Genomic DNA, 25,012 nt, shown 5'->3' on the forward strand with positions numbered 1-25,012 from the left:
TTCCTCCTACAATGTCCTCCATACACCGTCTCCTCTCGGTCCTCATTACTGGGGCTCCTTAGGACCTCAAGGACATGTGGATCTGTTGAGCTAGCTTGTCTTAACATCTAGTGATGAACTTGATCTAGATGCTACTGAATACATACATATCATTAGTTAATGAACTCCTCTATACCCACAACTAGTGCAAATATAATACTACTCTTCACAATGACCATTCTGAATAAACAGTGAAATAATCGATCTGATCATTTTCTGCTTGGCAAGTTGAATACAAGTAAAACAGCATTTCAACTGGGAAAGAGGATCTTAACAATCGGTTTATGTCAAATGCCACACTAGGTCATACACCAAATTTCAGTATAATGCATGAGTATAACGTGGTAAACGAGATTTGTGATGGTTTGTATTTTAGACAAATCACAACAGCTAGGGTTAAGTATATCGGTGTCCAGAAGACATCAATACACTTGTTTTGACACCAGACAAATAAATCAGAGAGAAATATTGAATGTGTTGTAAACAAAGAGCTAATGATGCAGACCAAACAAAGAGAATTATTATGCGAATACTTTATTATCAATGTGTGAATGGTGTTAGCTTGTTGTCTGGATATTAATAGTATATGAAAACTATACACCAAATCCAGACTCATTCTAATTTTGCTGTATAATTTCTCAAGTTGGTATTGAAAGATTCTTTATCTTTATATATTTATATATATAATATATATAAGCCAAAGTGCATTTTCCGTTTTTTTTCCTCTTGTCCATATACACATTGCACCATACATAAATAATTACATTGTAAAAATGACTCCGTATTTACAAGTATATATATATTTCATATAATATATAAAACTTTATATTAAATCTAGGTAGATGATATTTGGGATAGTTTGTGGGGTCCGTCTGTGTTATCTATGGTTGTTGAGGAGGATCTCCAGCCAGCAGGGGCAGGAGGTGATGAACTGTCTTGAGTAGCAGGGGCCCCAGCCCTTAGCAAAGCTGATGCGCACACTGTTGGGGTCATAGGGTCCATCCAGGAGGTCAGCCTCTGTGGTGTGCCTCAGGAGGCATGAACGATCATAGTCAAACACCTTGATGGAGTAGCCTGGCATCACTTTTCGCACCACCAGAGTTCTGCTGTTAGGCACGTCCAGGGTAGGGGAGTTGACAAATATGGGGTGCTCACTGCGGTTATATGCCCAAACGCCGTCTGGCTCTTTACTGAGAAGGATGCCGTAGCCGATTTTGCCTCGTGTGCGCTGAACGGTGCTGCTGCGGTGTTCCAGGTTGAGCTGGCCCAGGCAGAAGCCCGTGCCCTGAGGTAGATCATAGAAGATGCTGACGGAGTGCTCGTACACTGTGTAGAGGCGACCCACACGTGTGCGATGCTCCCAGTACGCCACGTTACACCAGTGGCTCTGCTTAGGAGCATCAGGTGACATACTGGCATCTAGAATAGACAGAGAGACAGTCGTTATACAAGACATAAACAAAAGCAAACAGGCCTAGTAAAAAGGAAGGCTTACGTTTTAAGGGATTAACTATCTCTTTTTATTGTTCAGAGCAGTTGGCCACATTATAAATACTGAAGGAGGAACTGTATTGAAATCTAAGCCTTGTATAAATACCAGCGCACATCAGTCCAACACACACACACACACACACACACACACACACACACACAACTATACATATCCTGGGGGTGGAGAGTGGAGGGAGGTCAAACTGAAGACCTGCAGTTTCTTCCACTGCCTCGAGAGGGCAATGTAATGATTAAACACCGACCACCCAGCACAGAGGCAGTCACTGCTACTCACACATGCTCTTTCAAAACAGATCATGTTTACTAAAATGAATGAAGGAAAACACTCAGTATTTCCACTGAAAATTGGCAAACAAGTCCCTGCAGTAGTGTACTGGGCCTAGATTCAAAACCTACTTACAACCGTTTGAAAAATCATTGTTTTGCCTGTGCACGTTTCAGTAAACACTGCTTAAGACAAAAACACTTTTTTCTCTTTACAGAGGAACAAAGTCGGCATCTTATTCTTAAACATGTCTGTCCACTAAATCAGCTTGTTAATTCAGTTTTCATGGCTGCAGTCTGTGAGCTCTTTTCAGTGACAGCCCTCAGCACTCAAAAGAGAGTTACTGCTCCCTAGGTAGACTTCTATCTTCCCCATACTGAACAAACACTGCACTGTCAACTACTTTCAGAGGATGCTTGAAAAGAAAAAAGAGAGGAAAAAGAGGAAAAAGAAGAAAGTCTCACATTTGTCTCTTCACCCTTTACTTCTGGAGAATGACGGTGCCTCTTTCTCATCTTCCCTCATCTTCCTCACATTCCACAGAGTGGGGGTGACGGGAGAGGGCCAGGCAGGGGGTCCCCCTCCCCCTTCACCCAGCTCTTCCCCCTGCTGTGGGCCCAGGGACGGCATTCAGCTCCCTGACAACTTAGCACAAGCCTGTGACCCGCTGACCCCCCAGCCTTCATGCTATCAGCTCCCATTAACTCACACACAGAGTGATGCCATTATTTTGCTTCAGAGAGTCTATTGGCACAGAGGATTTAAAGCCTGGGCCTGTGGCCCCATTCCTTTCAGTCTCTCTGCTCTCAGGGCTTAATGACCGCCCGCCCCATTAACAAACGCCTTTAAGGTGGAGCATCGGAGATCCACACTCAACAAAATGCCTCGCTCACCTCCCACCCAACTAAACCGTTCTGTTGAGTGACCCACACTAGTAAAGTTTATACAAAGATTAGCAAAAAAGTTGACCAGACTTGCACAGACAAAACGCCTGCTGGTTCACGGCTCTGTGTTGTGAAGGGGGAGCAAAAGAGTGAGTGGGGATGTGTGGGGGTGGGGGGGAGCTGCAGACAGGCTCTCTGTGTGTTTGCGCACACACTGATGGCTGAAATGACCCCCTCTCTTCAGGGGCCCCAACATGCATGTGCCATTAGTGAATTCCACACTCCAGCTCCTCCACTCTGAGCCCAGCTTTTACTTCGGCGTGGCTGGGCCACACAAAGAACTCAACCCCTAACTTCTTTATGACCCTCTATTGTCTCAAATCAAATGGAGCCCACACATCAAGGTAAACTCACTTTGAAACTATGCACACAAACACAAAAGACCAAATGGCTATAATCTCCTCCTTTTTAGATGGGAAGAAAAAAAGCAAAAACAATTTGGTTGATAGTGTCTAGTTTTCACACGTTGCCTGGAACGTAGGTAGCCAGTAAGACTGCAAGGACCAGGAAGTGGAACGAGCTGGACAAAGGTTAGAAATGTATCAAATGTTAAGCCTGAGCCTGAGGGAAGACAATGAGCACAGCATGAGCCAGGCCTTTTCCTGTCGCTCTGTTGTGTTAAGCGTCTACGTGTGCCTGTGCGCACATGTGTCTGCTTGGACGGGGAAGAAAATCAGCAAGCATGTTTGTGTTCTTGTCCTGAACTTGTGTGTTTTGGCTAGGTGGCGGTGCTGAGGTGAGAGCTCTGAGAGAACTCATTAGGATCTCTCTAACAGTGAAGAGCAATCACTAATCGGCAGACTGTTTGGACAACATCTCCACAGCAACTATGGCCTCCACTCCAGAGCTCAAGCTGCCCTCTGCTCACCCATCTTCAAATGCTCAGTCTTTGAGATTTTGAAGGAAGCCTTGTTCCCTCAGCAATGTTTGCATGATCTGTAAATGTTTGTCTACATTTTCCAAATTGATGTAAGAGAATATGAAGCCAAGTTTAATTATTAGTATGTAACCAGAAACTGATGCAGATGCCGGGCCAAGGCTCAAACATATAAGTCAGACATGAGGCGAAGAAGGGAGGGCGTGTATTCCTCTCCTCTGACCACAGCAGAGACACCCAACTCTCTTCGACTCCATGTTGGGCTGTGAGAGGGTCTGCTAAGGGCGGAGCCATGACGGGCTGGGAGCAATTACTGGTGCTCTGCATCCATTTAACCCTGCCACCTTTTAACAGCTCCGTTTACCCATTAGAATAGTAGCGCATGTTATTTTTGTTATTTTATTCTCAAAAGCCTCTCCTCTTAGTGTCAGTCTGAGGCGATGGACGCAGCCACAGTATGGCTGCTGCACTTCCTGTTCCTGCAGCCAGGGGCATCAGAAGGAGTTAATTGACTCTTAAGGCCTTACATAACCAGATTTTACATGCTACTTGCAAAAAAGTGGAGATACATAGATCTGTGGAAGCTGTTTAGTCTACAAAAGTTTCCATGCCAACATGAAATACATGGAATAAAGCAGCTAGCACAGTTCTAGCAATATAAGGATAGTCTCTGTCTGGCTTTCCCTTAAGCGCCAAGAATTAACAGATTTCAACACTCAAAATATAAAAAGCCCACTCACACTAGTGAATTAAATGTAGCCAGGGAAGCCTCTTTTCGCACGTACTACATTGTCTCAGTATACTCACACAGTAAACAGAGATATTTAACGAACACTACTCCAACCACAGAAAGCATTTGGTGTGCAGAGCTTTATTTCCATAACAAGGCATGAGCTCCATGGAAACCATGTAAAAATGTTGATTTTTCTGTTTCCCTGTGGTCTGTTTGATTGGAGGGATTCAGAGTATCAAAAGGACGACATCAGATCTGACCACAAACACAGACTTATATCAGCTCGCTGGAACTCAGAAAGCAAACAATGACACATGCTCAAGTGTCTGCAAAAAAAGCATTGAAATGTCAGCTATAAGAGGTATTGGTTTAACATAAATTATTATTTATCTGCATGAAAAATGAGAGTGCAAGAATTCAGATACTTTTCTGAAGAGAAAGTAGCTACAACACAAAAATTCTCCATTACACTTAAAACTTGCAATGTTTAAATATGAAAATGTCACTTAAGTAAAAGATGTGTAAGTATTATTAGTAAAATGTATTAAAAGTAAAAGCACTACTCATAATAATAATAGCATATGAGCCAGCTGGCTAACACTGGCCCATTTACCGAAATGTTGATTAATGTGCGTTGTCACTATTACTGATGCATTCATGTATAAGTTGCTTTTTACTTTTTAGTTTTAGTTTGGAGCTAATTTAAACTTATTTTATTTTATTTTTTTACATTTTATGAATATGTCCTTGAATAGTTACATTCTTCCACTGAAGATAATATATACTACTGTGATTCTTATGGGCCATAGAAATGGCAAATACTGATCATGATCATAGCTATTAAATCATTTCCCTCTGTTATGAGAGAAGACCAACATGCCATTAACACACTCCTTAAATATGCCTACGTTAAACACAACTTGCCCAAGCCTTTTCCACAGGTTTACATGTGGAAAAAAGCAGATCGCCCTGCTATGAGTTCCTTGCACTCGAGGGCGAGACTGGATAATTACTACTAAGTACACACAAATTGTACTTGAAAGTTTCAATGGCAATCCTTGATGATCATCCAGTAATGCTTTTAAAGACAGCATGAAAAGGAGAGGGGAGGAGGAAAGGGCAGAGGGAGAAGCAGAAAAGAGCTGCCCCGGGGTAAACACAGCTCCGCAGCCTTGGAGTGAGATGAATGGGAGGCCGAGTGTCAGGGACAGGCAGACAAACAACAGCTTCCCCTCCGTGCTAACATCTCCCCACCAAGCTCCGGGGCCACCTCCATTATACTTCATCTCTCCTAATCCAGAGCGGGGAGCAGAGATGAACTCATTCCTCCAAAACTTTGCTGAGGAGGAAAAAAGAAAAAGAAAAACACTGTTGCCAGTTCCTTTAAGCAGCGCAGTTGAGGGGAGGAGAGCAGCAAGGAGAGGAGGGGGAACAGCAGTCTCTCATCCTGTGCCAAGGATTAGATTCCCCTCCAGCTATTAGACTCTACCCAATGAACTGATAGGCTGGGGGGTTGGTGTGGAGGGGGGGTATGAGGACTGTGTGTGTGTGTACATTGTGGTTATGTGCATGAAAATGTATAACAATTTTTTTGTGCATTCCTGTGCACCCTCTCCTGTAATTTGTAAGATTTAACCTTCTTTCAAGTGGAACTAAAGCAAAAGCCTCTCCTCCAGCTCAGAGTATGGTATGGCTTTAATTCTGTAGACAATGGTTCCTACAGGCTGACTATAACCCCTGAGCAGGCCACATTTAGGCTGGCGTCTGGGCTATCGCTGCCATCAAAGTCAGCTTTATCAGACAGACACGCTAACTGGAGCTGCTCTTATACGTCTATGGATTTTTCTCCCTGAGGTCTGGCCTTTCTCTCTACTGAGCGAGAGAGAGAGAGAGACAGAGAGAGAGATGTGCTGGGAGAAAACACTGTGGGAGCCGGAGAAACTGAATCCAGTCACCAAGCCTGGTTGGTCACAATGGGAATGCTTTACATTGTCATCCACTTCCTCTCCACTTTCCCTCTGTTGCTGTTTCGGGATGACCCCATGAGGAAGGAAAAGTGCTGTACCCTTGATGGCAGATAACTAACAAAATCCATAAATTAAATCAATAAACAACAGAGGGTGTAAAAAGCACAGGAAACTAAGGAGGCTAATATGGAGGAGCCGTCTGGGCGCATGAGTAAGAAACCACTGGTTTTGGGGAGAATGCTCTTTGTTTTGGTTTTTAGTGCTGCACATTTCCTCATAGTTTCCTCCAAAGCTCTGCAATGTGTAAGAGACATGGAGCACAAGTGATGGTGGTGATGCAAGTGAGGCCTACGAGAGTCCTTCAGGGCATGTAAAAGCTCTGTGAAAACTGCGGGGGATGTTTGTCAATGTCATATCTACAGACAGCGTTAAAGGCCAGCGAAGTCTGAGAGAGCACAGAAATCAAAACACTGAGTGAACATCCTGCTGGGTGGCTGTGTCCTTTCACCTCCTCCTACAACCTATCTGTTTGTGTGCGTGTGTGTGACTGCGTTTGTTTGCGAGTGTGTGAGGGAGGAAGGTTCGAGCCACAAAGGCTGGAGCGTTTGAGTAAAGGAGACCCTGCACATTCCTGAACTCCCCCCTCCTCCCCTCGCTGTGCCTCCTAACTTCCTACTCTGGTTAGGACTGAGTGAAGCGGGCGGTGCAGCAAGAAGGTTTGCCTTCTTTCTTGAGGTTTGAGCATCTTGTTTGCTGTCAAATTCTCACAAAATCACACGTCACGTGAGAGAGGACGGGCTGACTGTGTTGTCTGAATCTTTTACATACACACTAGTGCTTTTATTATATTCATACTTTTCTTTAATCAAAAAACTAGACCCTACACCGAGGGAGGAAACTGGCCTATATATTCAAGCTATATGCAATAAATGAACAATAACAAGGAACTCTATTATTACGAGTTATATTAGTCTGACTAATTTAAGGCGAAAGGCAGGTATTCGGTTTCCACCGGGCTGGGAGGTGGACCAGTTATGATGGACAGCATTTGCCGTTCAAACAATGGTTTTCCTATTGATCGGCCCAGTGGATCAGAGTCTGCGAGGAGAATGTATTCTGTCAGGATAATGTGGCACCAGAGTTTCTGTTTCAATCACAACACTTGCTGGTCTGTAACCCACACTGCTCCACCGCGGGCATCCAGACACCAGCTCAACCAAACAAAGACTGTTTCCCCCATCTCCCGACAAGTCAGCCCGTTCACAACAAGCAAGACATTCATTAAAAATGCAGGAGTGAACATTTCCAATTATTCACAAAGTCCTTCCCTGTCAACATCTGCAAAAAATCTTGAAGCTAAAGGGAATGGCAGGATTTCATTAAGTAAATTATGTGCTGGCAGTCACTGAGAGGGGAAGAGGGGGAAGCTACAGCCAGACCTCTAATCTAAACCGTACCCTGAAATGCGACAGCCTGACTGCACGTACTGAGCCACACAGCCAAGTCTTCAGAAATGCACACAAATAAAAGATAAGTAAAACACACATTGCAAAAGTAAATATAATGTTCCCTGGGGAACATAATCAATGAGAATGTTCACATAACCATGTTTATGACTTGTAACAACTACTACTTGCAAAAACTCGATCCAACAGTACAATGTGCCATGTCAAGTTGTGCTTTGTGTAGAACCCGAGGACATACATACTTGTACATACTCGGAAAATAAAATACCTTTGTCAGAACAGTGTGCTAAGCCATTGTAAACAATATATTATCAGGGGTGTTTTGCTGGACCATCATTCAAAATAAATGTTTTCTGTTTAGATTTAAAAGCCATCATTTTTCGGGAACAAGATCAAAGATGTCTATCATACTTGGCCCCATGTTAGGACAAGGGAGTGGAATGAAGACATAGTTCCAGTAGATCAAGTTCAAGATAAAGAAAGTGAAAAACTCAAGTCTCAAATCCCTGTTTCTCAGTTTACACATGTACAGTAGAGAGAAAATTAACAAAGCCTTAATACACTGGGAGTTTACTGTTTACCCATCAACAATGAGCTCCCATCCTTTCCCTCTGGCTGTAAAAGGCTTGTGTAGAGATGTCGAATGACATGGGCCCCAACAGTTAATCCACACACAGCATTCTGGAGGCTCAAAGAATGCACTGGCTATTCTGAGTTTTAAAAATACTGACAGCCATAGGTTCAGGCACAACTGTCAATGCTCCTCTGGGGAGGAAGGAAAAAAATCTTGAATCTATTTTCGCCAGCAATCAGACCACAGGCCTAAATCATAGCTGGCCAAGACCAGTGTCTGGATTTATAATTGTGGGTAAAATGGTCAGAAAATAAAAACTGCATCCACAACTGGCACCTCCTTTGCTACTGCTTGCCAAGCGTTGCAAGGCTAGCAGTGGCCAGCTCAAATGGAGTATTGTTCCCCCTCTCAGCCTTGAGAGGAGGCACACTAAAACACTAAACTAACAGTTGGGCATTCCTTACATTTTTAATGGCATTGCACGCTCTTTATTTGTTGCTGTAACCCTGTGCCCTGAGCTGAATGAATGGAGCTATTGGTGGAGGCTGGTGCTACGCTGCGGTGTGAAGGAAGAGAGGATGGTAACAGCAGCCCTCCCTGAGCACACGACAAGATTAGCTCACTTACTTTGTTTGCTAAGGTAGAATATGGGACAAAAATTATAGCCTGGGCACACCACCTGTTATTTCTACAGACTGTACTATCTGTGTGGTAAGCCCTAAAATGAAACACAGTCCACCTTATCATGACTGAGCACAGTACACTCGGTAAATTCAAATGACAAGCACAGCACTGAGTTTAAGACTCATAGTCATGTATGAGGCTACAGATTTATCTTTATCTGTAAGCCGTTCAGAAGTTAGTCAAACACCCAGCAGCACTGGCACCACACTGGCTTGCCAAGAGGAGACAGATAAATACTACGTTCAGCAGGCTAGTTTCTGTTGACATGTAAGGTGTTTCAGGCCTCTCCAACGACTGCTTTAGATTAGCATAGCTTTCACTCTGCACGTAGAGGTCACATTACCTCACCTCATCTACGACCTGTGTTGCGAGTTCTGAAAATCAACTCTTATAGCAAATTCAGTTCAGATCTCAACACAACTGACAACTACACCCCCTCCTCTCCATCTATGTGACAATTTAAGATGCTACAAAGTGCTTACTTCATTTCCGCTGTTTGACACAGATGGCTCACATTAAGGAGATTTCTCTGCTATAAACCTGTAGTGCCTTGTTGTAAATGCTATTAATAATGACTTGCTCTCATCTTGATGTGGCTCACATCTTAAAGTCTCAAAAATCTGAAATACAAAAAGTATTTATTTAACAGATGGGAAACAAACTACACTGCAATCATACCACAAAGAATCACAGAGATACAAACACACAACACCCTTCCATACACAACAACAAACATGTTAAATTAATGAGCTAACAGTTCACGTAGATTGTGTACGACTCCACTGAGGATCCTCAATGTCATAACCCCTGAGAGAAAAAGTTGAAAGTGGAGGTCTGACACACCACAGTCTAACAATGCTGAGAAAGGGAAAATGAAAAATGGCCTTATCGTTCTTATCAATGGCTCTTTTTCTATGTGTATTATGTAAGGGGAAACGGAAGCCAGCCTCCCAGGACAGGAACGGATACTTGAGACGAGGACTGTGGGTACAGGCCCTACACCACTACAGAGAGAATAGAGCACTAGACCTTTCAGGATGTATAGCTACAACCCTCCGCCCCCAGCCCAAAATGGACTCTGCAAACTGGACATGACAAACGGATGAGGAGAGCCCCTATATGTCCCACGAGATGCTGGCCTTCTCTTCAACATTCCTCAGTCTCCCCCCGCTGTCAAAGGGGCAATTCACCGCCTTGCACTGCTACAAAACCCAGGCAGCTTTTTAAAACAGGATGTTTGTCTGAGGCCTCCTTCCCCTCAAATAAACAATCCGCAAAACCTGATTTCGGGAGGCAGGGTGGAAGCACTCGAGTCACATTATTTCCACATCCCGTATCCTGGAGCATTGGGGCTCCTGAGGGAGTGTGGGCGGCCAGGCGCTGGGAAGGCTCAGGGCTGCGGTGGAAACCTGAGGCCATGTGCCAGGCTGCAGGGGGAGATGAGCCCAGGCTGCATCACTCTAGGGTCTGTGAGGCGGAGCAGGGGGATCATGCCTTGAGGAGGGGAGGGGGACATCGCTAACATGCTGATGCAGTTGTCAATCCATCAGACCATACCTCTGCTTTAGAACTGCAGAGTCAGCCCCACATGCCCTGATCATGAAAGCTATCTGCACAGCGGGAAATAAATACTTTATATACTCAACACACTGCTTTGTAAAGTAAACCACAAAAGATAGATGCAGGATGACAGTTATTAATATTCAATTGAACATGATGGTCTCTGAGCTAGAAATGATCATTTGGCTGGAGATTTGGGTGTGCTGTTAATGATGTCACCTTCTATTATGTCACTCAGAATCACTCTCAACAGCTCCGGAGAGAAAAAAATGAAATACCAAGGCCACTGCAATGAACTAAATATATGATCTAATACGGAGAAACAGAACAAGAGAGGTCAGAACAAATTAGAGGTGCAATCTATCCCAATATATCTTTTCTGATGTGTGTAGTATATATGCTATTTAATTAGTCGCTAGCAAAAGTGGAATCACATGCCTTCAAAGTCAGATCAACAAATACGGGTCCAGTCTAATCTATTTAATCAAGAGAAGCATCACATGCCTTGATTAGACGGTCTAATTACTCCACACATTTCCACTGTCTCTGACACAGACAGAGGGAATGGTTTGATGCTTAGCGCTGGACTCTTCCTGACACAGACAGGCGGGCTGTGATTACTATTGACTGCACAATTTAATTTGCTTTGCTATTGTGTGTGAATGTATGTCAGTATGCATCTGGACTTATAATTATATAAATGTATAAACATAAGCTTTACAGATGTGTTTTTGTTGTACCAGCTCTTGCGTGTTGTTCACTGTTAACTTCCCCGAGCAAACTGTTGCGTGACTCACATGAGGCCCTTCCCATCTATCTACTAACTGCCTTGTTCTGCCTGGAAGAATCAGTCAATACCAGAATAGACCTGACACGGTGCCTGTCTGCAGATGAGACATCCAGAGAGACAAAGCTGGCCTTTCCTCCAGAGGCATGGAGGCAGACAGAGGTGAGCACTGTGTGATTACTGTGTGGGAACCCTGACAACCTGCTGATGCCCTCTTCCCTCCAGTGAGTGATACAGCAACTCTGCTTAATCCACGTCTAACAACTTTCAGTCTTTCCGCTCCTCCAGTCCAACTTTCCTACACTGTCAGGAAGGGGAAGAAAAGAGGAAAAAAAAGTCAAGCAACTCAGGTCACTCTGCATGCCTTCTGGTCACCTGACAAGCAAATCTGAGGGAGCCCCTCCATTCACATTGGTGATCACAACTCACACCGACATGAGCGTGTACACAAAGTGTTATGCTGACATATTCCACTCAGTTGGTTGAGGACACAACCTCTGATGACTGAAAATGGAGGAACACTGGAGCCATAATCTTACAATAGTCTAAACCAGGCACAGAGGTGAAGGCCTGCATCAATTATTGTACAAAAACACTGTTAATATTGTAATCGCTATAAACGGTGACACATATAACTCTAAATATAACTGAAATTCTAAGCAGCAATGCAAAGACATCTTGGCATGCCTCCTAACGCTGAGAGCAAGAGCTGGCCAGAGCAATGTTATAATGAAGAAGTGACAAACATAAAGAGCCCCCAATGTCAGAGACAATGTGACTGACATAATAAAGTCAATGTGTAGTGTCATACAGGAAGCAATGAGACCTGCTTCAAAGGGTTTCACTCCGATGTCCACACGACGAAGCCCAGGCAGTGAGGAAACAGGTGTGCAGGCAGACTGGGAGGGTGGCACCAGCAAAGGCACATTCCCTCACACACACAGTACTAAGGTATACTATGTATGCACCGTCTCAAAAGCTAGGGCCCACTCATGATGTAATCACAGAGTGCCTGCTGGGGCTGTCTCTCTCCCACATTGTGACACATCCATATTTAAATAAAGCATTGTGAATGGTTCAAATGTCGGCACAGTAACTGGCAGTATGAGTATTACACTGAGACATTATTACAAGAATGTGCACATGAGGAAGCTTTTTAAGAATGCAAGAACACTGTATCCGCAATTAAATGTAACATTAACATAATGACATGGTGTGTATTGATTTTAAGACATATCCCATATTAACATGAAACTAAATAATCTAAAGAATGAAATAACTTATTTTTAAATACCACTGAATATATTCGGAATATTGGTTGATGTGGAAGAACAAGTTTATCTACCAAACCAACCAGTTCCGATCTGTTTTTCTTTGCCATTGTGTGATGCACAAGAATGCTCAGTGGGTATTTCTGTAGCCCTGGGCTGCAAACTGTAGTTGATTATTTGACTAACCCCCACCCATCCATACAGTACCCCCCAGACCTGCTTTTAAGAGGTTTACTTATTCCTGAGGGGTGGAGTCTCCAGGTCAGCAACATGTTCAACACAGGATAACATTATACATTACAAAGCTGTATGTTAAAGCAGAACTAAGTAAGCTTTATAAGGAGTTCTTCCGGGCTGTTGGTCTTATGATGGAATTTGCTCTGACAAACTATGGCAAAACCTGGCGAATCTATATCATTGAAAAAGATGCTAATAGTTCGTTTCACTCAACGTGGACACTCATCTAAAACCAAAGAACCATCATACAGTCCAAATGCAACATGATCAGAGACAAACTGGCTACACAAATTAGCTCACAGCACGGAAAACTACCACCCTGTAGCGCACTGGTCATTCTCTTTCCCAAGTCCAAGTTGCTGAGTGTGTCACAGGCAGTGCAGAATGATCTGGCCCGGCCTGTACAAGCAGCAACACAGTTGGAAGAAACCAAAGCCGAACATTTCTAGATCCTCCCTCCTCACCACAGTCTCTGAGGAATTGTGGTGCGCGCTCTGACAAGCCCCTCATTTGTTGACTCAGGGAGTGTCGCCGGGCCATGCTGAGGTGGTGACAGCATGTGTACTGGAGAGGAGGGGGCCCTTTCTGACGGAATACTTCACTGCCAGGTAGCCATGTCAACTGCTCAGTGTGCAGGCCTCTGAGCTATGGCAGACCCTTGAACAGGAAATGCTGTTCCCTGCAAACCCCAAAATGAGGGCTGACTCCACATGATACCACATGATACTGTGCATGCTAGCTGTGGCCCTTGTATGCGGGGGGAGGCATGCTAACTCCATACCATGAGAAAGGAGTGTTTCATTTCAAATCAGAGGACAGGACTGTTTCTACTCGCTTCCTTTGGTGTGGCCTCATTCACAGGAGCAACTCCATTTCCCTGAACCCACCCCTCCCTGCAGCCCAGTTATAGCCAGGCTAGATAGAGTTGTATGTGTGAATGTCTGTGCACATGCATGTGCACAACTACGTGTGCTTGTGTGTGTTTCTGAGTGAGCTTGGATCTTATTACAGTTTGATCCCACTCAAATATTTCTGAAAGAAAAACAGAGGAGGGGAGGCCGGCTGTGTCCAACGCACACGCCCCGCTGAACCTCTGCACGGCTCACAATGAAACCTTTATCTATAAAGCTCGGACTGTTCATAATGGGCCTTAATGAGGAGGAATAAAGTGCAACATCAAAATTAAATTACCTTCGTAAGTTTGCGTTTTCATCCAGACATTCAATCGCTATGCAAAGTAGAGCACTGAACTGTTATTAAAGAACACTCTGAAAGAATTATACCTCCCTTTTCTTTTTTTTTCAGCTAGACTTAATTTAACCATTTCAAAGCCAGTAAAGCAGCACAGTGCAATGCTGAATAGAGTCAGAAAGCTCTGTGATAATACAGTGATTCATAGATTGGATTATTCTGATTTAAGGCTATATGCACAAACATCCATATAATTATACAGGGACTGTTGTACAAAGACATGGACAAACACATCAGCATGGAAGAAACTTAACTCTTATTTACAAATTAACATCTGTCTTATGTGCTTTATTACTCAGACTATCACTTTTAATCTTAGTTCAGGGAAAATGCAAAGCCCCTAATCCATGAATAAATTATATTTACCGCATGGATAATTTCACCATCAAGATTCTGTTTTATTCAAACAAAGAACATAACATTTTCACACATGTTGCTTTCAGTGGATGTACTTTTTCATGTTATGTTTCTATAGTAACGCAGTCAGTCTTGTCCAGTTAATGAGTCACTAAACCAGCCCTTCTACTATAAACAGATGCTCACACATGTATCCAAATTAGAAAAATTAAAATGATTAAAACCTGTATTCACTTCTATGCACTGATTGTCAAACCACACGTCTGCTGCTGACAGCACTTGACCATCCAAAACTATATAGTATGTCTACTGTGCTGACATAAATAAATAAATACCCCTTACTCTTCTGCACTCAAATGTAACGGACAACAGAAAAAAATGCACTTTAAAGTTCTCTGAGTAACATAAGTTCTAGTTTAACAAATTACTAATTAGTTTTTACAGACCTGCTTCTCTGGCAAATCATCTATCTCTAAAATCAGTGTAAGATATTTCTGATATAAATTCCTTATTTGGAGAAAAACGATTGGAGAAACAAACCCACCTGAGAATTCCCCTGGTGTGATGTTTGGTGAGCTGGCTGCCTCAGTTTCAGTGTAAGACAATGTGGAGTCTGACAGATCTGTGGGGAATGAAAGAGAAATGAGCTCTTCATCTCCAGCTAGTGACAACAACTACTCTGAACTTATCATCAGCCCAAGAGACTCAACGGCTACATCTGTGTACCTCTTCATTTCACCAAGAATTCGAAACAATTAACACCATGTTGGGCTTCATTCCAAGGTGGATAACCTGGCAACTTCTTTAACAGGCTTTACCTGATGACATCCCCCCAAATGCCGCCAGAAACCTCAGCTGTACTCAGGCTTGCAGCCCCAGCTAGCAGCCAGGCTCCAGAGTCCCAGCAGCCCACAGTACATACTACCCACACTGGATCTGGCAGGCATGCTGACATTATGCCACATGCTGGCCTATGTCTCATCTTGAAGGTCTCATCTCATGCAGTTTGCCAGTAATGTGCCAAATTATACAAATTATAGCCATTAAAATCCTCCACATTGCATTATTCCTGTTTCTTCCTGTTAAACCAGGGACTAAACAAAAGACTGACCATGTCCTAAAGCCAATATACAGGCTGTAAATATCTGTAATTATGAATATTTTAAAAAAAGAAAAAGAAAATACATAGTAATAAGTAATTCCAGTTTTATAACTAACTGGTTACAAGTCAAAACACAGAAGATCAACTATTCACAACAGAATTCAGATGAACATCAATAAGTAAGGATGAAATAAATCTGTTTGTGTGTCACTTACCCAGTGGCTTGTGTTCTTCATTAGGGGAAAGCCTCGAATAAGGAGGTGGGGGTGATTCTGTAACACAAAACAGTCATGTCAATAACCTAATAAAGGGATGAAATGCTCTTTAAAAGAAAGAAAAGTAAAACCCAATTGCTGCCGTAAAGTCATTAAACTAAATAAGATGTTAAATTCAAACTTGAATTAACTGTTTTGCCCTGCAGTGTAAAGTTACAAAGTCTACACTCTTCTTTGCACATCTAAAGATCCAAATTCATTCAATGTTATCATATTACAGCAATTCAAAGGTAACCAAACATTTTTACTACATTTTTGTAAGGCTATAGTCCTGAGTCTTTAATAAAAGCAAAAAGAAATATGCAAACACAACAAACTTTAAGCCATCATAAAGGCATCAACAAATACTTCAACAATTTCAATATTTTCCGTTCCATTTCCAAGTAGACACCAGACTACATCTCAGCTCTTCCGGCTTTGTGTCTGCACTTCAGAATTTGATTACTTTGTTCAACCGCTCATTAAAAAGTTAATAAAGCCAACTGACAACTACACATTTGTTTCTGTTATTTAAGCTTGTATCTTTTAACCAAAACTGTCGTTACAACACCTACAGAGACTAGCCATAACTTTTAGTTATAAGTTTAATGAATCAGAGTGAAGCAAGAGCTTTTTAACTTCATTGCGTTCAGAGACCTTGATTTTCTTCAATAAAAAGAGGTGAAATGAAGAGAATAATTTGCACAAGAAGGAAAGAAAACTTTGTGAGCACACTGTGACCTCGCCTACAGGGAGAAGGGGAAGGAGAAAAGCATAATAGCAGCGGGTCCTTTAAGAGTGGCGGCAATAATTGCTGGGATCTGAACTCAGTCACTCAGATACAGCTAGTCAGCCTGGCGCCAGTAGTATGCAAACTGTATATTATCACCACTCCTTCACCTAAATAGCATGAGGCGACCTCCTTAGGACAAAAGGGCTTTTAAAGCGCAACTTGAAACTGATCTCATTCGAATAGTATAATGACTGGCAAAATAAAAGGAAAACGTTTTTGTTCACTTCAATCCAAGCTCTCTGCCACACATTATATACTGTTTAATTCTTTTAAAACTCTTACATAAAACCTACAAAAGTAGTTTATTTTCCAAATAATTTTAAAATCAAACCCAAGCAGGCTGAACTGCAGTTGAATGGTGCTTTAACACAACTTGTTTGTAGGCATAATTTCAGTTGTTTTACAAAGGATTAGAATGTTTTTCAGTGAAACATCTTTCATGTATTGTATAATTCCCAAAACGTAACTCTCATATTCCTTACTTCCCCATTTGCAAACAATGTAAAAACCAGTGATTAAGGTCTTGATTCAAAGCCCCCCTTCTTGAATAGCATGAAAGAAATACCAGCTCTATCGGGCCACGCATGAGCGCATGTGAGCTATGTCTACTACGAGCCTTAGTCCCAATATGGGGTATGTGCCCCTCTCCCTCTTCTTACAATTCATCTTGCTAGTTTTAGTGGAAACAAACTCACAAAGCAAAGCCTGCCATCCACTTCAGCAGGGTGATCACATGCTACACTGTCTAACAGTATATTCAAACTAACAAACACCACAGTTTATCAGTAAATGTAGAGTTCTATATAATAACTTATCAAGTTGGACAGTATGGTGGGACATGTGGGTCAAATCCACATCAGTTTCCCACATTTGCACGCTATGAATTCTGATATTGTTTGACTTATGACTCTGAAGTGCTTGTCACAGCCAGCTGGCTCTAGTAAACATGGATGTTATGGAAAATCCACCCCCTTTGCCAGTGGGAAGACAGAAATACTGACGCTTGCATCTTTACACATGATACCACTCCTGGTCATCGGGTCAGCGGGGTCGTGCGGCCCAGCGTTTAAGGTTTGCCAAATCACAGGCCTGTCACCTGCCAAAATTGAATCTGTTTAATATAGTTCAGGGAGGTTCAGCCATAGATAGCTCATTGATAGGGAAAATAAAGCTCACATTGAGACACACCACAGATGTCATGTATCAGTAAAGACTTAAACATAGAAGAGTTGTAAGGATGGCATCAGTCCAAACAAACAGCCTTCCTCATCAAACGGCTCAGATTTCGCAGGCCAGTGTGAGTGATGCTCTGGTGTTGCACCACACTGTTCAAATACAACTTTCTAGGCAACTAAAATCTTCAAAAGTGACAAACATATTAAAAATGTAACAGAGCATTTTGGCATTTTTCCCAAACACACTAAACTTCATCAAGATTAGATCAGAACAACACCTAACAGCAACAAAGTAGACAGTCTCACATTATGTTTTGTCAAATCTACCTCAGCTCATATCTATTACTCCACATGATTTTATTATTGTTCACCTTGCCATAAGGATGACTTTAGTAATTATTAACTATATAATCAAATGGCCAGCCTCTGTATGAAAGTTAGCCAAACAATACCAGACAAATAAAGCTGGGTGATAGTGAAAGATATTCTGAGCACATTTCAAGGTCCTTTACACTTTTACAGTCTTGAAAAGTTAATTTCTGCCAGGTAACTATCAATATGACCTTTGAAGTTCTCTTTATAATATGTGGAAAAATTTGAAATGCAAATGGGCAAAAAAAAAGCCTACTTATTAAGATCTATCTGTAGGATTTACTTGTAAGTTCATAAAACCTAGGCATGTCGAGAAGATCCTAAATGAAAATGTATAAACAACTATGGTTAAAGACAAGAAAGTTATAGAAAACCTATGCTGGAAAAACAGACAGTATTATGGTTGTCTACCATCTGGTGACTTTACCCCAAAGGCAGCATCTACAAAGGCCTGTAAGGTGCTACATACAAACAAATTCTGTGTCCTGGCAGATGCACTTACCTGGCCCACACAGCCTGCTGTAGTGATAGGGGTTGCAGCATGCTGTTGGACTGTCCAGGGCCCCAAAGCTCTTACACTCACAGAGTGGTTTGAGCTGGGCAGGGTGCTGGAGGTCGGACCAGCGGTACAGTTTACACACAAGCAGCTGTGGGGATGCCACATGGCCACCCAACCTCAGTTCTGTCCGGGAAATCATAACACAGTCGCTGGGCATCCCTCCTCTGGTCTCCACTGCTTCTAGTAAGGTATCCAGCGCCCTTTCCTTCAGCCTTTTCAAAAGAGAGTATGTGGCTGATTTCAGTTCTTGCTCCAACACCGCGCGTGGCATTGCCTCCTGCGCCTCAGGAGAGCTGCTATCCCGAGGTCCAAGGTTCCTCAGCACAAAGTGACACGACCCTGGGTCCCTGGTACCCTGAGCCGTCTCTGGACCCCTAAGCTCGGAGTGGTCCCGGTCTTTAAATAAGCAGCACGTCACTGTCCTGCATTCTCCGTCCCGTATAGAGCGGGGGCTCCCCTGCTCCTGGACGCACACTGCACCCCCATCTTGGTCCGACGTGACCCCCAAGCCGCTGCTCTCCACGGGGCTCGGGGTGCACACACCCCCTATGTCCCCTACAAGACACCCGCTAGGGGTCATCGGTCTGAGCTCCGTTTTGGGAATTTTCTCTGGGTTGTTTCCGAACAGATCGTCCCTACAGCCCTCACTAATTTTGCCATTTCCATCTTCCCCTTCTGTATCTGGGATCAAACGGCTTCTCCAGAGTCGCCGCACAAGACCTGAGCGTTTCGTCCTGAACATACGACAACTTAAAAATCTATATGGGTTTTTTTTTTATTCTTGTACGGATATCCGAATATTACAGATACTTCTCCGGTCGTTGCAAAACATTAATGTCTCTGAAATGCCGTGCAATACATGCACAGCCAACTGACGAGCATTGGTGGCAAAACCGCAACATTAGAGAGACGGCTGTTTTGTTACATCTAAAGCAACAAAAGCGCGCATTAAATGCACTGCAGCATTCCGATCAAAATGCATTCATTTAGCCGATAATACTCAAAAGAATCAAGTGACTTATTATCCAGGATCGCTGCGGAACAGACTGTTTGTATGTTTGTTACGAACGAATAAAAATAGTAGAATACATAATAACATAACATAATATACTTCGTGACATAATCCAAAGACAGTAGCCTTCAACCCAAGACGGCAACTTGCAGCCTGAAACAGTTTCGGACTTTTAATAACCTCAAATCTACTTTCTACACCGGGACGTAGAGCATGAGGTACTTCGAGGCGATTTAATCCCAAGAAAATGCACTAGAAGTCAGGATCCTTGTCGTCTTCTCGAGATGTCAGTGCACTTCTTTTTTTAAATGTATTTATTTTATTATTATTATTTTTTACAATCCCAACAAAATATCCATGCGAGCAGAAATTACATGAAGAGGATCAGTCCGGGGCGGAATCGCGCTCCTGCTTCTCTACTCAGATCTAAACCAAACTGAAGCCCAGATCCCTTTCTTCTCTCTCTCTCTCTCTCTCTCTCTCTCTCTCTCTCTCGCTTTCTCACCCCCCCCCCCCCCCCCCCCCTCCTCCTCACACATACACACACACATACACACACACACACACGGGGCCCCCGAGGAGAGCGGTGGAGCCATTGGCTGACTACCATCATGTGCTAGTCTAGACACTTTGGCGGCTGTGAGCTGCACTGATTGTTGCGCAAACAAGGTTTCAAGTTTCTTAACTCTTAAAGGCGAAACACGTACTTCTAGTTTTTAAGTTAAAGTTACTAAAACCTAGGCTTGGCAGGATATGATTGTTATGAGCAGAAAAACAGCAACAGAGGAACTTTCGTGCATTGGAGTATATTGTTGTTGTTTTTTATTTCCCCACTAAAAAGTCAGAGTTCATTTTTATTATTCAATGTGGATATGGGCATCAATTGGAAACTGCATGATATGGACACTTGCCAAATTTGCTGTTGTGATTTTTTTTAGGAGGATTATGAAAAATAAAGGTAAAGCCATAGCAGAACAAGACTTGAATAAGGACAACTGCCAGCCATCAGCCCCTCCTTTCAAAAACAAAACTACAATACATTAAATTATATTACAGATGCAGTAACTTTAGTGAATGACTTACACAGAAAAAATGAATTGTGTAACCATTGCTTTCAGTTTAGTATTTAAAGCTGGGGTAGGCAATTTATTTCAGAAGCATGTTTGTTATATTTGTTGAAATTACTTTTACATCAGAATCAATAAATCAAATGCTCTGATAAACACCAGGTATTCATCCTGGCTCACCTGCCTACCCGCCTGCAATCCCATGTGCTCACTGCACATGAAAATGGACTGAAGGGAGACATGGATTTTATTTGGTTGGATACTCTGGCTGTGACTTACTAGTTTCACCAGATAAAGATACATAAAGAAATGTACTAAAAGGCACATTTTACAGTTGTACAATAAATGTATCAGTTGCCTTTGGTGGATAAACTATGTGATGGAGACTCTAAATTACCTCAGTCATAAATTTGGGGATTCTGTACTGGCTAATATTGACCGGCTTGATTTATTGGTTGGGCACTACTCTGACCCTGGCAAGAACATACTATGATATACCATACTATGTATGTATCAAAAATGTAGCATCAGAGTATTTATAGTTAGCAGTGACAAGGACAGCAGTGCATATGGAACTATTTGTTATATATTCATTATTTATCTTATTTTCATGCCATTGCCAGAGAGAAACACTAATGTGCAGACATTATGGTCACCCATCATAGGAGGAGGGAAAACATTTTGGTATGCACTCAGCAGCTTTAATCTGAATGAATGGACTGCCATGGTGTCCCTCATCCATTTTTTAATATATGTATATATATATATATATATATATATATATATATATCCATGAGGTACGACTCCACTACAGTGAAAAAATAAAATAAATGTCTCAGCGGCAATGCTATCAACTATCTCTTATTATTATGACACTCATTTGATTATTTTAAGGACTACACTTACCACAGTTTAATTTAATTTGGCCTTGTAAGAGTTAAAATTTCCTGGCTCTGAAATCAGTGAGGGAAAGCCACAGATGTATTAACATGATCCAAGAAGCAAAAGTTCAAGAGTAAGCACTACTGATTGGCTAAAAAACCTTGAAGCCCTACCCCGTGGTGAAAAAAGTCCCGCCTAATATTGAATTTGTCATGAATTAAATAGAATTATTTAGCTGTTGGTGATGTGCTCAAAAGATTCCAACTACACAGGACTCTTCATTAATATTACACATATGACACATCTAATTAATTCTGGTAATTCTTTCAATTTCTGGAAGTTAATTTAAAGCACATTTGAAACTTTTACTGCACCGCCATTACACGCGTTACCGTGGACAAATTGAAAGTATTGTTTGTTATTTATTATTTGTTTCAGGATTTGAAATATTACCAACACACTTTATACTATGAAATGTGAATCTTAAAGGATGTTCTGTAATAACACAAATACAAATTTATAATGAACACACACGCACGCACCACGCACACACACTGTCTTCACTAGGACATCTCTGAAGCCCTCAGGGTTGCACCAGTGGAGACTCAGAGGGCTGCAGCAGCAGAGAGTGCCAGTGTCTGAACTGGAATCAGGTTTCCCTGGCAGCCTTCAGGCTTTGGGGCAGAGGGAGGTTACTGAGGGTGGACATGGAGGCCCTCATTCCTGCACTGTGTTAGAGGCACCTGTTGCAAATGCATTCCCCTTTGTAACTCAATCACATGTCAGACAAGGAAAAGAAAACTGTTATTACAGTGTACCGCTTCATTTAAATCAGTGTCATCCAATTTTCAATTAAGTCAAAGGAAAACCCAGCTGGCTCATAAGTCACCGAGGCTGTCTGCTCTGCTACCTGTGCTGCTGGAACTGATTCACGTGAGACGAATGTCTGAAAGCATCGGAAGCATGCAGACATATTAGATGCTTTGAATCTGGTACAGCATAAGTTACATACAGATGATCCAGTGACGCTGTGAGAGGGTCTTGACTTGGTCACTGTTATAGTGAATTAATTGTATGTAGACAAATAGTCAAAGTTATTCTTATTATTATTATTATTATTCAAAGTTGTTAAAACAGAACCAATGTATGACCCCCTGCAAACCTTTGCTGACATAGGCTACCTTCCTCACTTTCTCTTACGTATTCCTTTCTTGACACAAATCCACCGTAAAATCACGATGCCTGCTCAACGTCGAGATGTCTATCAGCCATTGCCAATGGACGATGGCATCGTTTATCGGCCCAACCCTATTACACTGTCTGCTGCAAACTGAGCCACACTTTTTATTTTTTCCAAAATACTTTGTCAAAAAAATCTTCTTATTTTGATGTTCAAGGTCATATTTATTAGGCTACAATAAATCAGGTACCAGCAATGCCCAAGTGTAATGCCCAAGAGATGAGTTTTCAAGAGCGTCTTGGAGTTAGAGAGGGACGCCCCTGCTCTGATGGCATGTGGTAGCTCGTTCCACCATCGTGGTGTCACAGATGCAAACACTTGGATTGCTTTTTGTGAAGGTATGGCAGAGCCAGGCGGCGTTCGTTGGAGTAGTGTAGTGGCCGAGAAGGAACGCAAACTTGTATTATGGAGTTTAGATAGATGGGTGCAGACCCAGTAGTCACTCTGTATGCAAGCATTAGTGACATGAATCTGATTCTGGAGTCCATGGGTAGCCAGTGGAGGTCACACAGCAATGGAGTGACATACATCCTTTTGGGCTGATCAAAAAGCAGACGCGCTGCTGCGTTCGGAACCATTTGTAGGAGTTGCACCACACAAGCTGGAAGACCCGCTAGGAGGGCATTGCAATAGTCGAGGCGAGAGGTAACCATGGCCTGTACCAGAAGCTGGGTGGCATATTGAGTGAGGTAGGGCCTGATTTTTCTGATGTTGTATAGAGCAAAGCGGCACGACCGAGAGACAGTAGCAGCATGGTCTGAAAAGGACAGCTGTGTCATCAATCAAGACACCCAGCTTATTGGCAGGACTTGAAGGACACATTTCACATGATGTTTGTATCTGAATCTGAAGGATACATAACCGGTGAAATAACACCTGATTGGTCCAGTGTTTAAGATTTGCAATGGGTGATTCAAATAAACAGCTAGGTTCCCCATGATCTTCCACCACAACTCTACCATCTTTCAACTTTATGATTGTTAGTTATAGCTGATACCTTCTTAGTTTTATTTATTTCAACAGAACTATTATGACAAAGTGTTGTTTTTAACTGCAATCAATTTTTTTTTGTATAGCACCTTTAATACAGGTTAGTGCAGTTAAGTGCTTCATAGATTACTGACAAGCCCATAATAAGGCAGAACAAGTGTAGGCCAAAATAGAGTGAAATAAAAATACCGTGTTCCTTCCCTTAATGTTGATGCAGCTTGAGATGCTGCAGGTACATCAGCTCAAATGATGTGTGTTTGAAATTACGAAAGTAAAAGCTCTGCTGAATCATTAATTAATCACGTTACTTGGTGATTTTTGACACTGCAGTATTATCAAATATACAGAACTATTACAGCAAGGAGATCGGCTGTCAGAAGCTCCTACATTTAGTGGTTATCAGACCAAGCTGATGTTTTTTATGTGATTTATATCGTGCATTTCAATTCCACTGCCACAGAGGCCCCACCTACACCTGGCATTAAAATGTGTTTTGGGTGATCGGATTGTAATTGGATAGTGCTTGACCACATGAAGTTGAGGTGTAAATATCCCCAAGACACATTGAGGACGGATTGCGATCCAATCAGCCAAACCACCTCTGGGGGTGGTCAGGGACACATTGTGACCACATTGAATACAATGGTAAATGCAATTCTGTTGTCAATCCGCATACATACAACTACATGGGAGGAAATACGTACCGTTTCAGTACCGTACAGTTTTCAGCAAATAACATCAAAAGTTTGATGCAAACAGGCAGTGTGTCCATTAAGTGTTGTGCGTGTTTTTGGTGAATGAACGTGCTGTTGAGTTAAATTCAATGTACAGTACTAAAATAACAGAACTCATTATGAAGACAGGTAGAGCAAAGAAACAATGACAGGTGGAATTTAATGTTCATTTTCACTTTGCGGCTGAGCTATTATATCAGTGCACCGCTGAAGAGAGGGGTAAACAAAAAGTTGGTTGGCTCAGAGAAGATTCAGAAAGTTACATTTACTCATTTAGCTGACGCTTTTATCCAAAGTGACTTACAATT

General features: G+C 42.3%; 1 protein-coding gene across 1 annotated transcript; it reads right to left on the reverse strand.

The window, feature by feature from the left end:
• Positions 1-557: 557 nt before the first annotated feature.
• smad6b (SMAD family member 6b) lies at positions 558-20,229 on the reverse strand. The gene is made up of 4 exons (XM_038705254.1): positions 18,723-20,229; positions 15,842-15,898; positions 15,069-15,146; positions 558-1,458 (listed from the first exon to the last, which is right to left on the reverse strand). The coding sequence occupies exons 1-4, from the start codon at positions 19,519-19,521 to the stop codon at positions 917-919; spliced, it is 1,476 nt and encodes a 491-aa protein (XP_038561182.1). The 5' UTR covers positions 19,522-20,229; the 3' UTR covers positions 558-916.
• Between the last annotated feature and the right edge of the window lie 4,783 nt (positions 20,230-25,012).

This window comes from Micropterus salmoides, unplaced genomic scaffold, assembly GCF_014851395.1.
Source record: "Micropterus salmoides isolate LMB-PRFRI ecotype aquatic unplaced genomic scaffold, ASM1485139v1 Ms_hic_scaffold_8, whole genome shotgun sequence".
In the NCBI taxonomy this organism is placed as follows: Eukaryota; Metazoa; Chordata; class Actinopteri; order Centrarchiformes; family Centrarchidae; genus Micropterus; species Micropterus salmoides.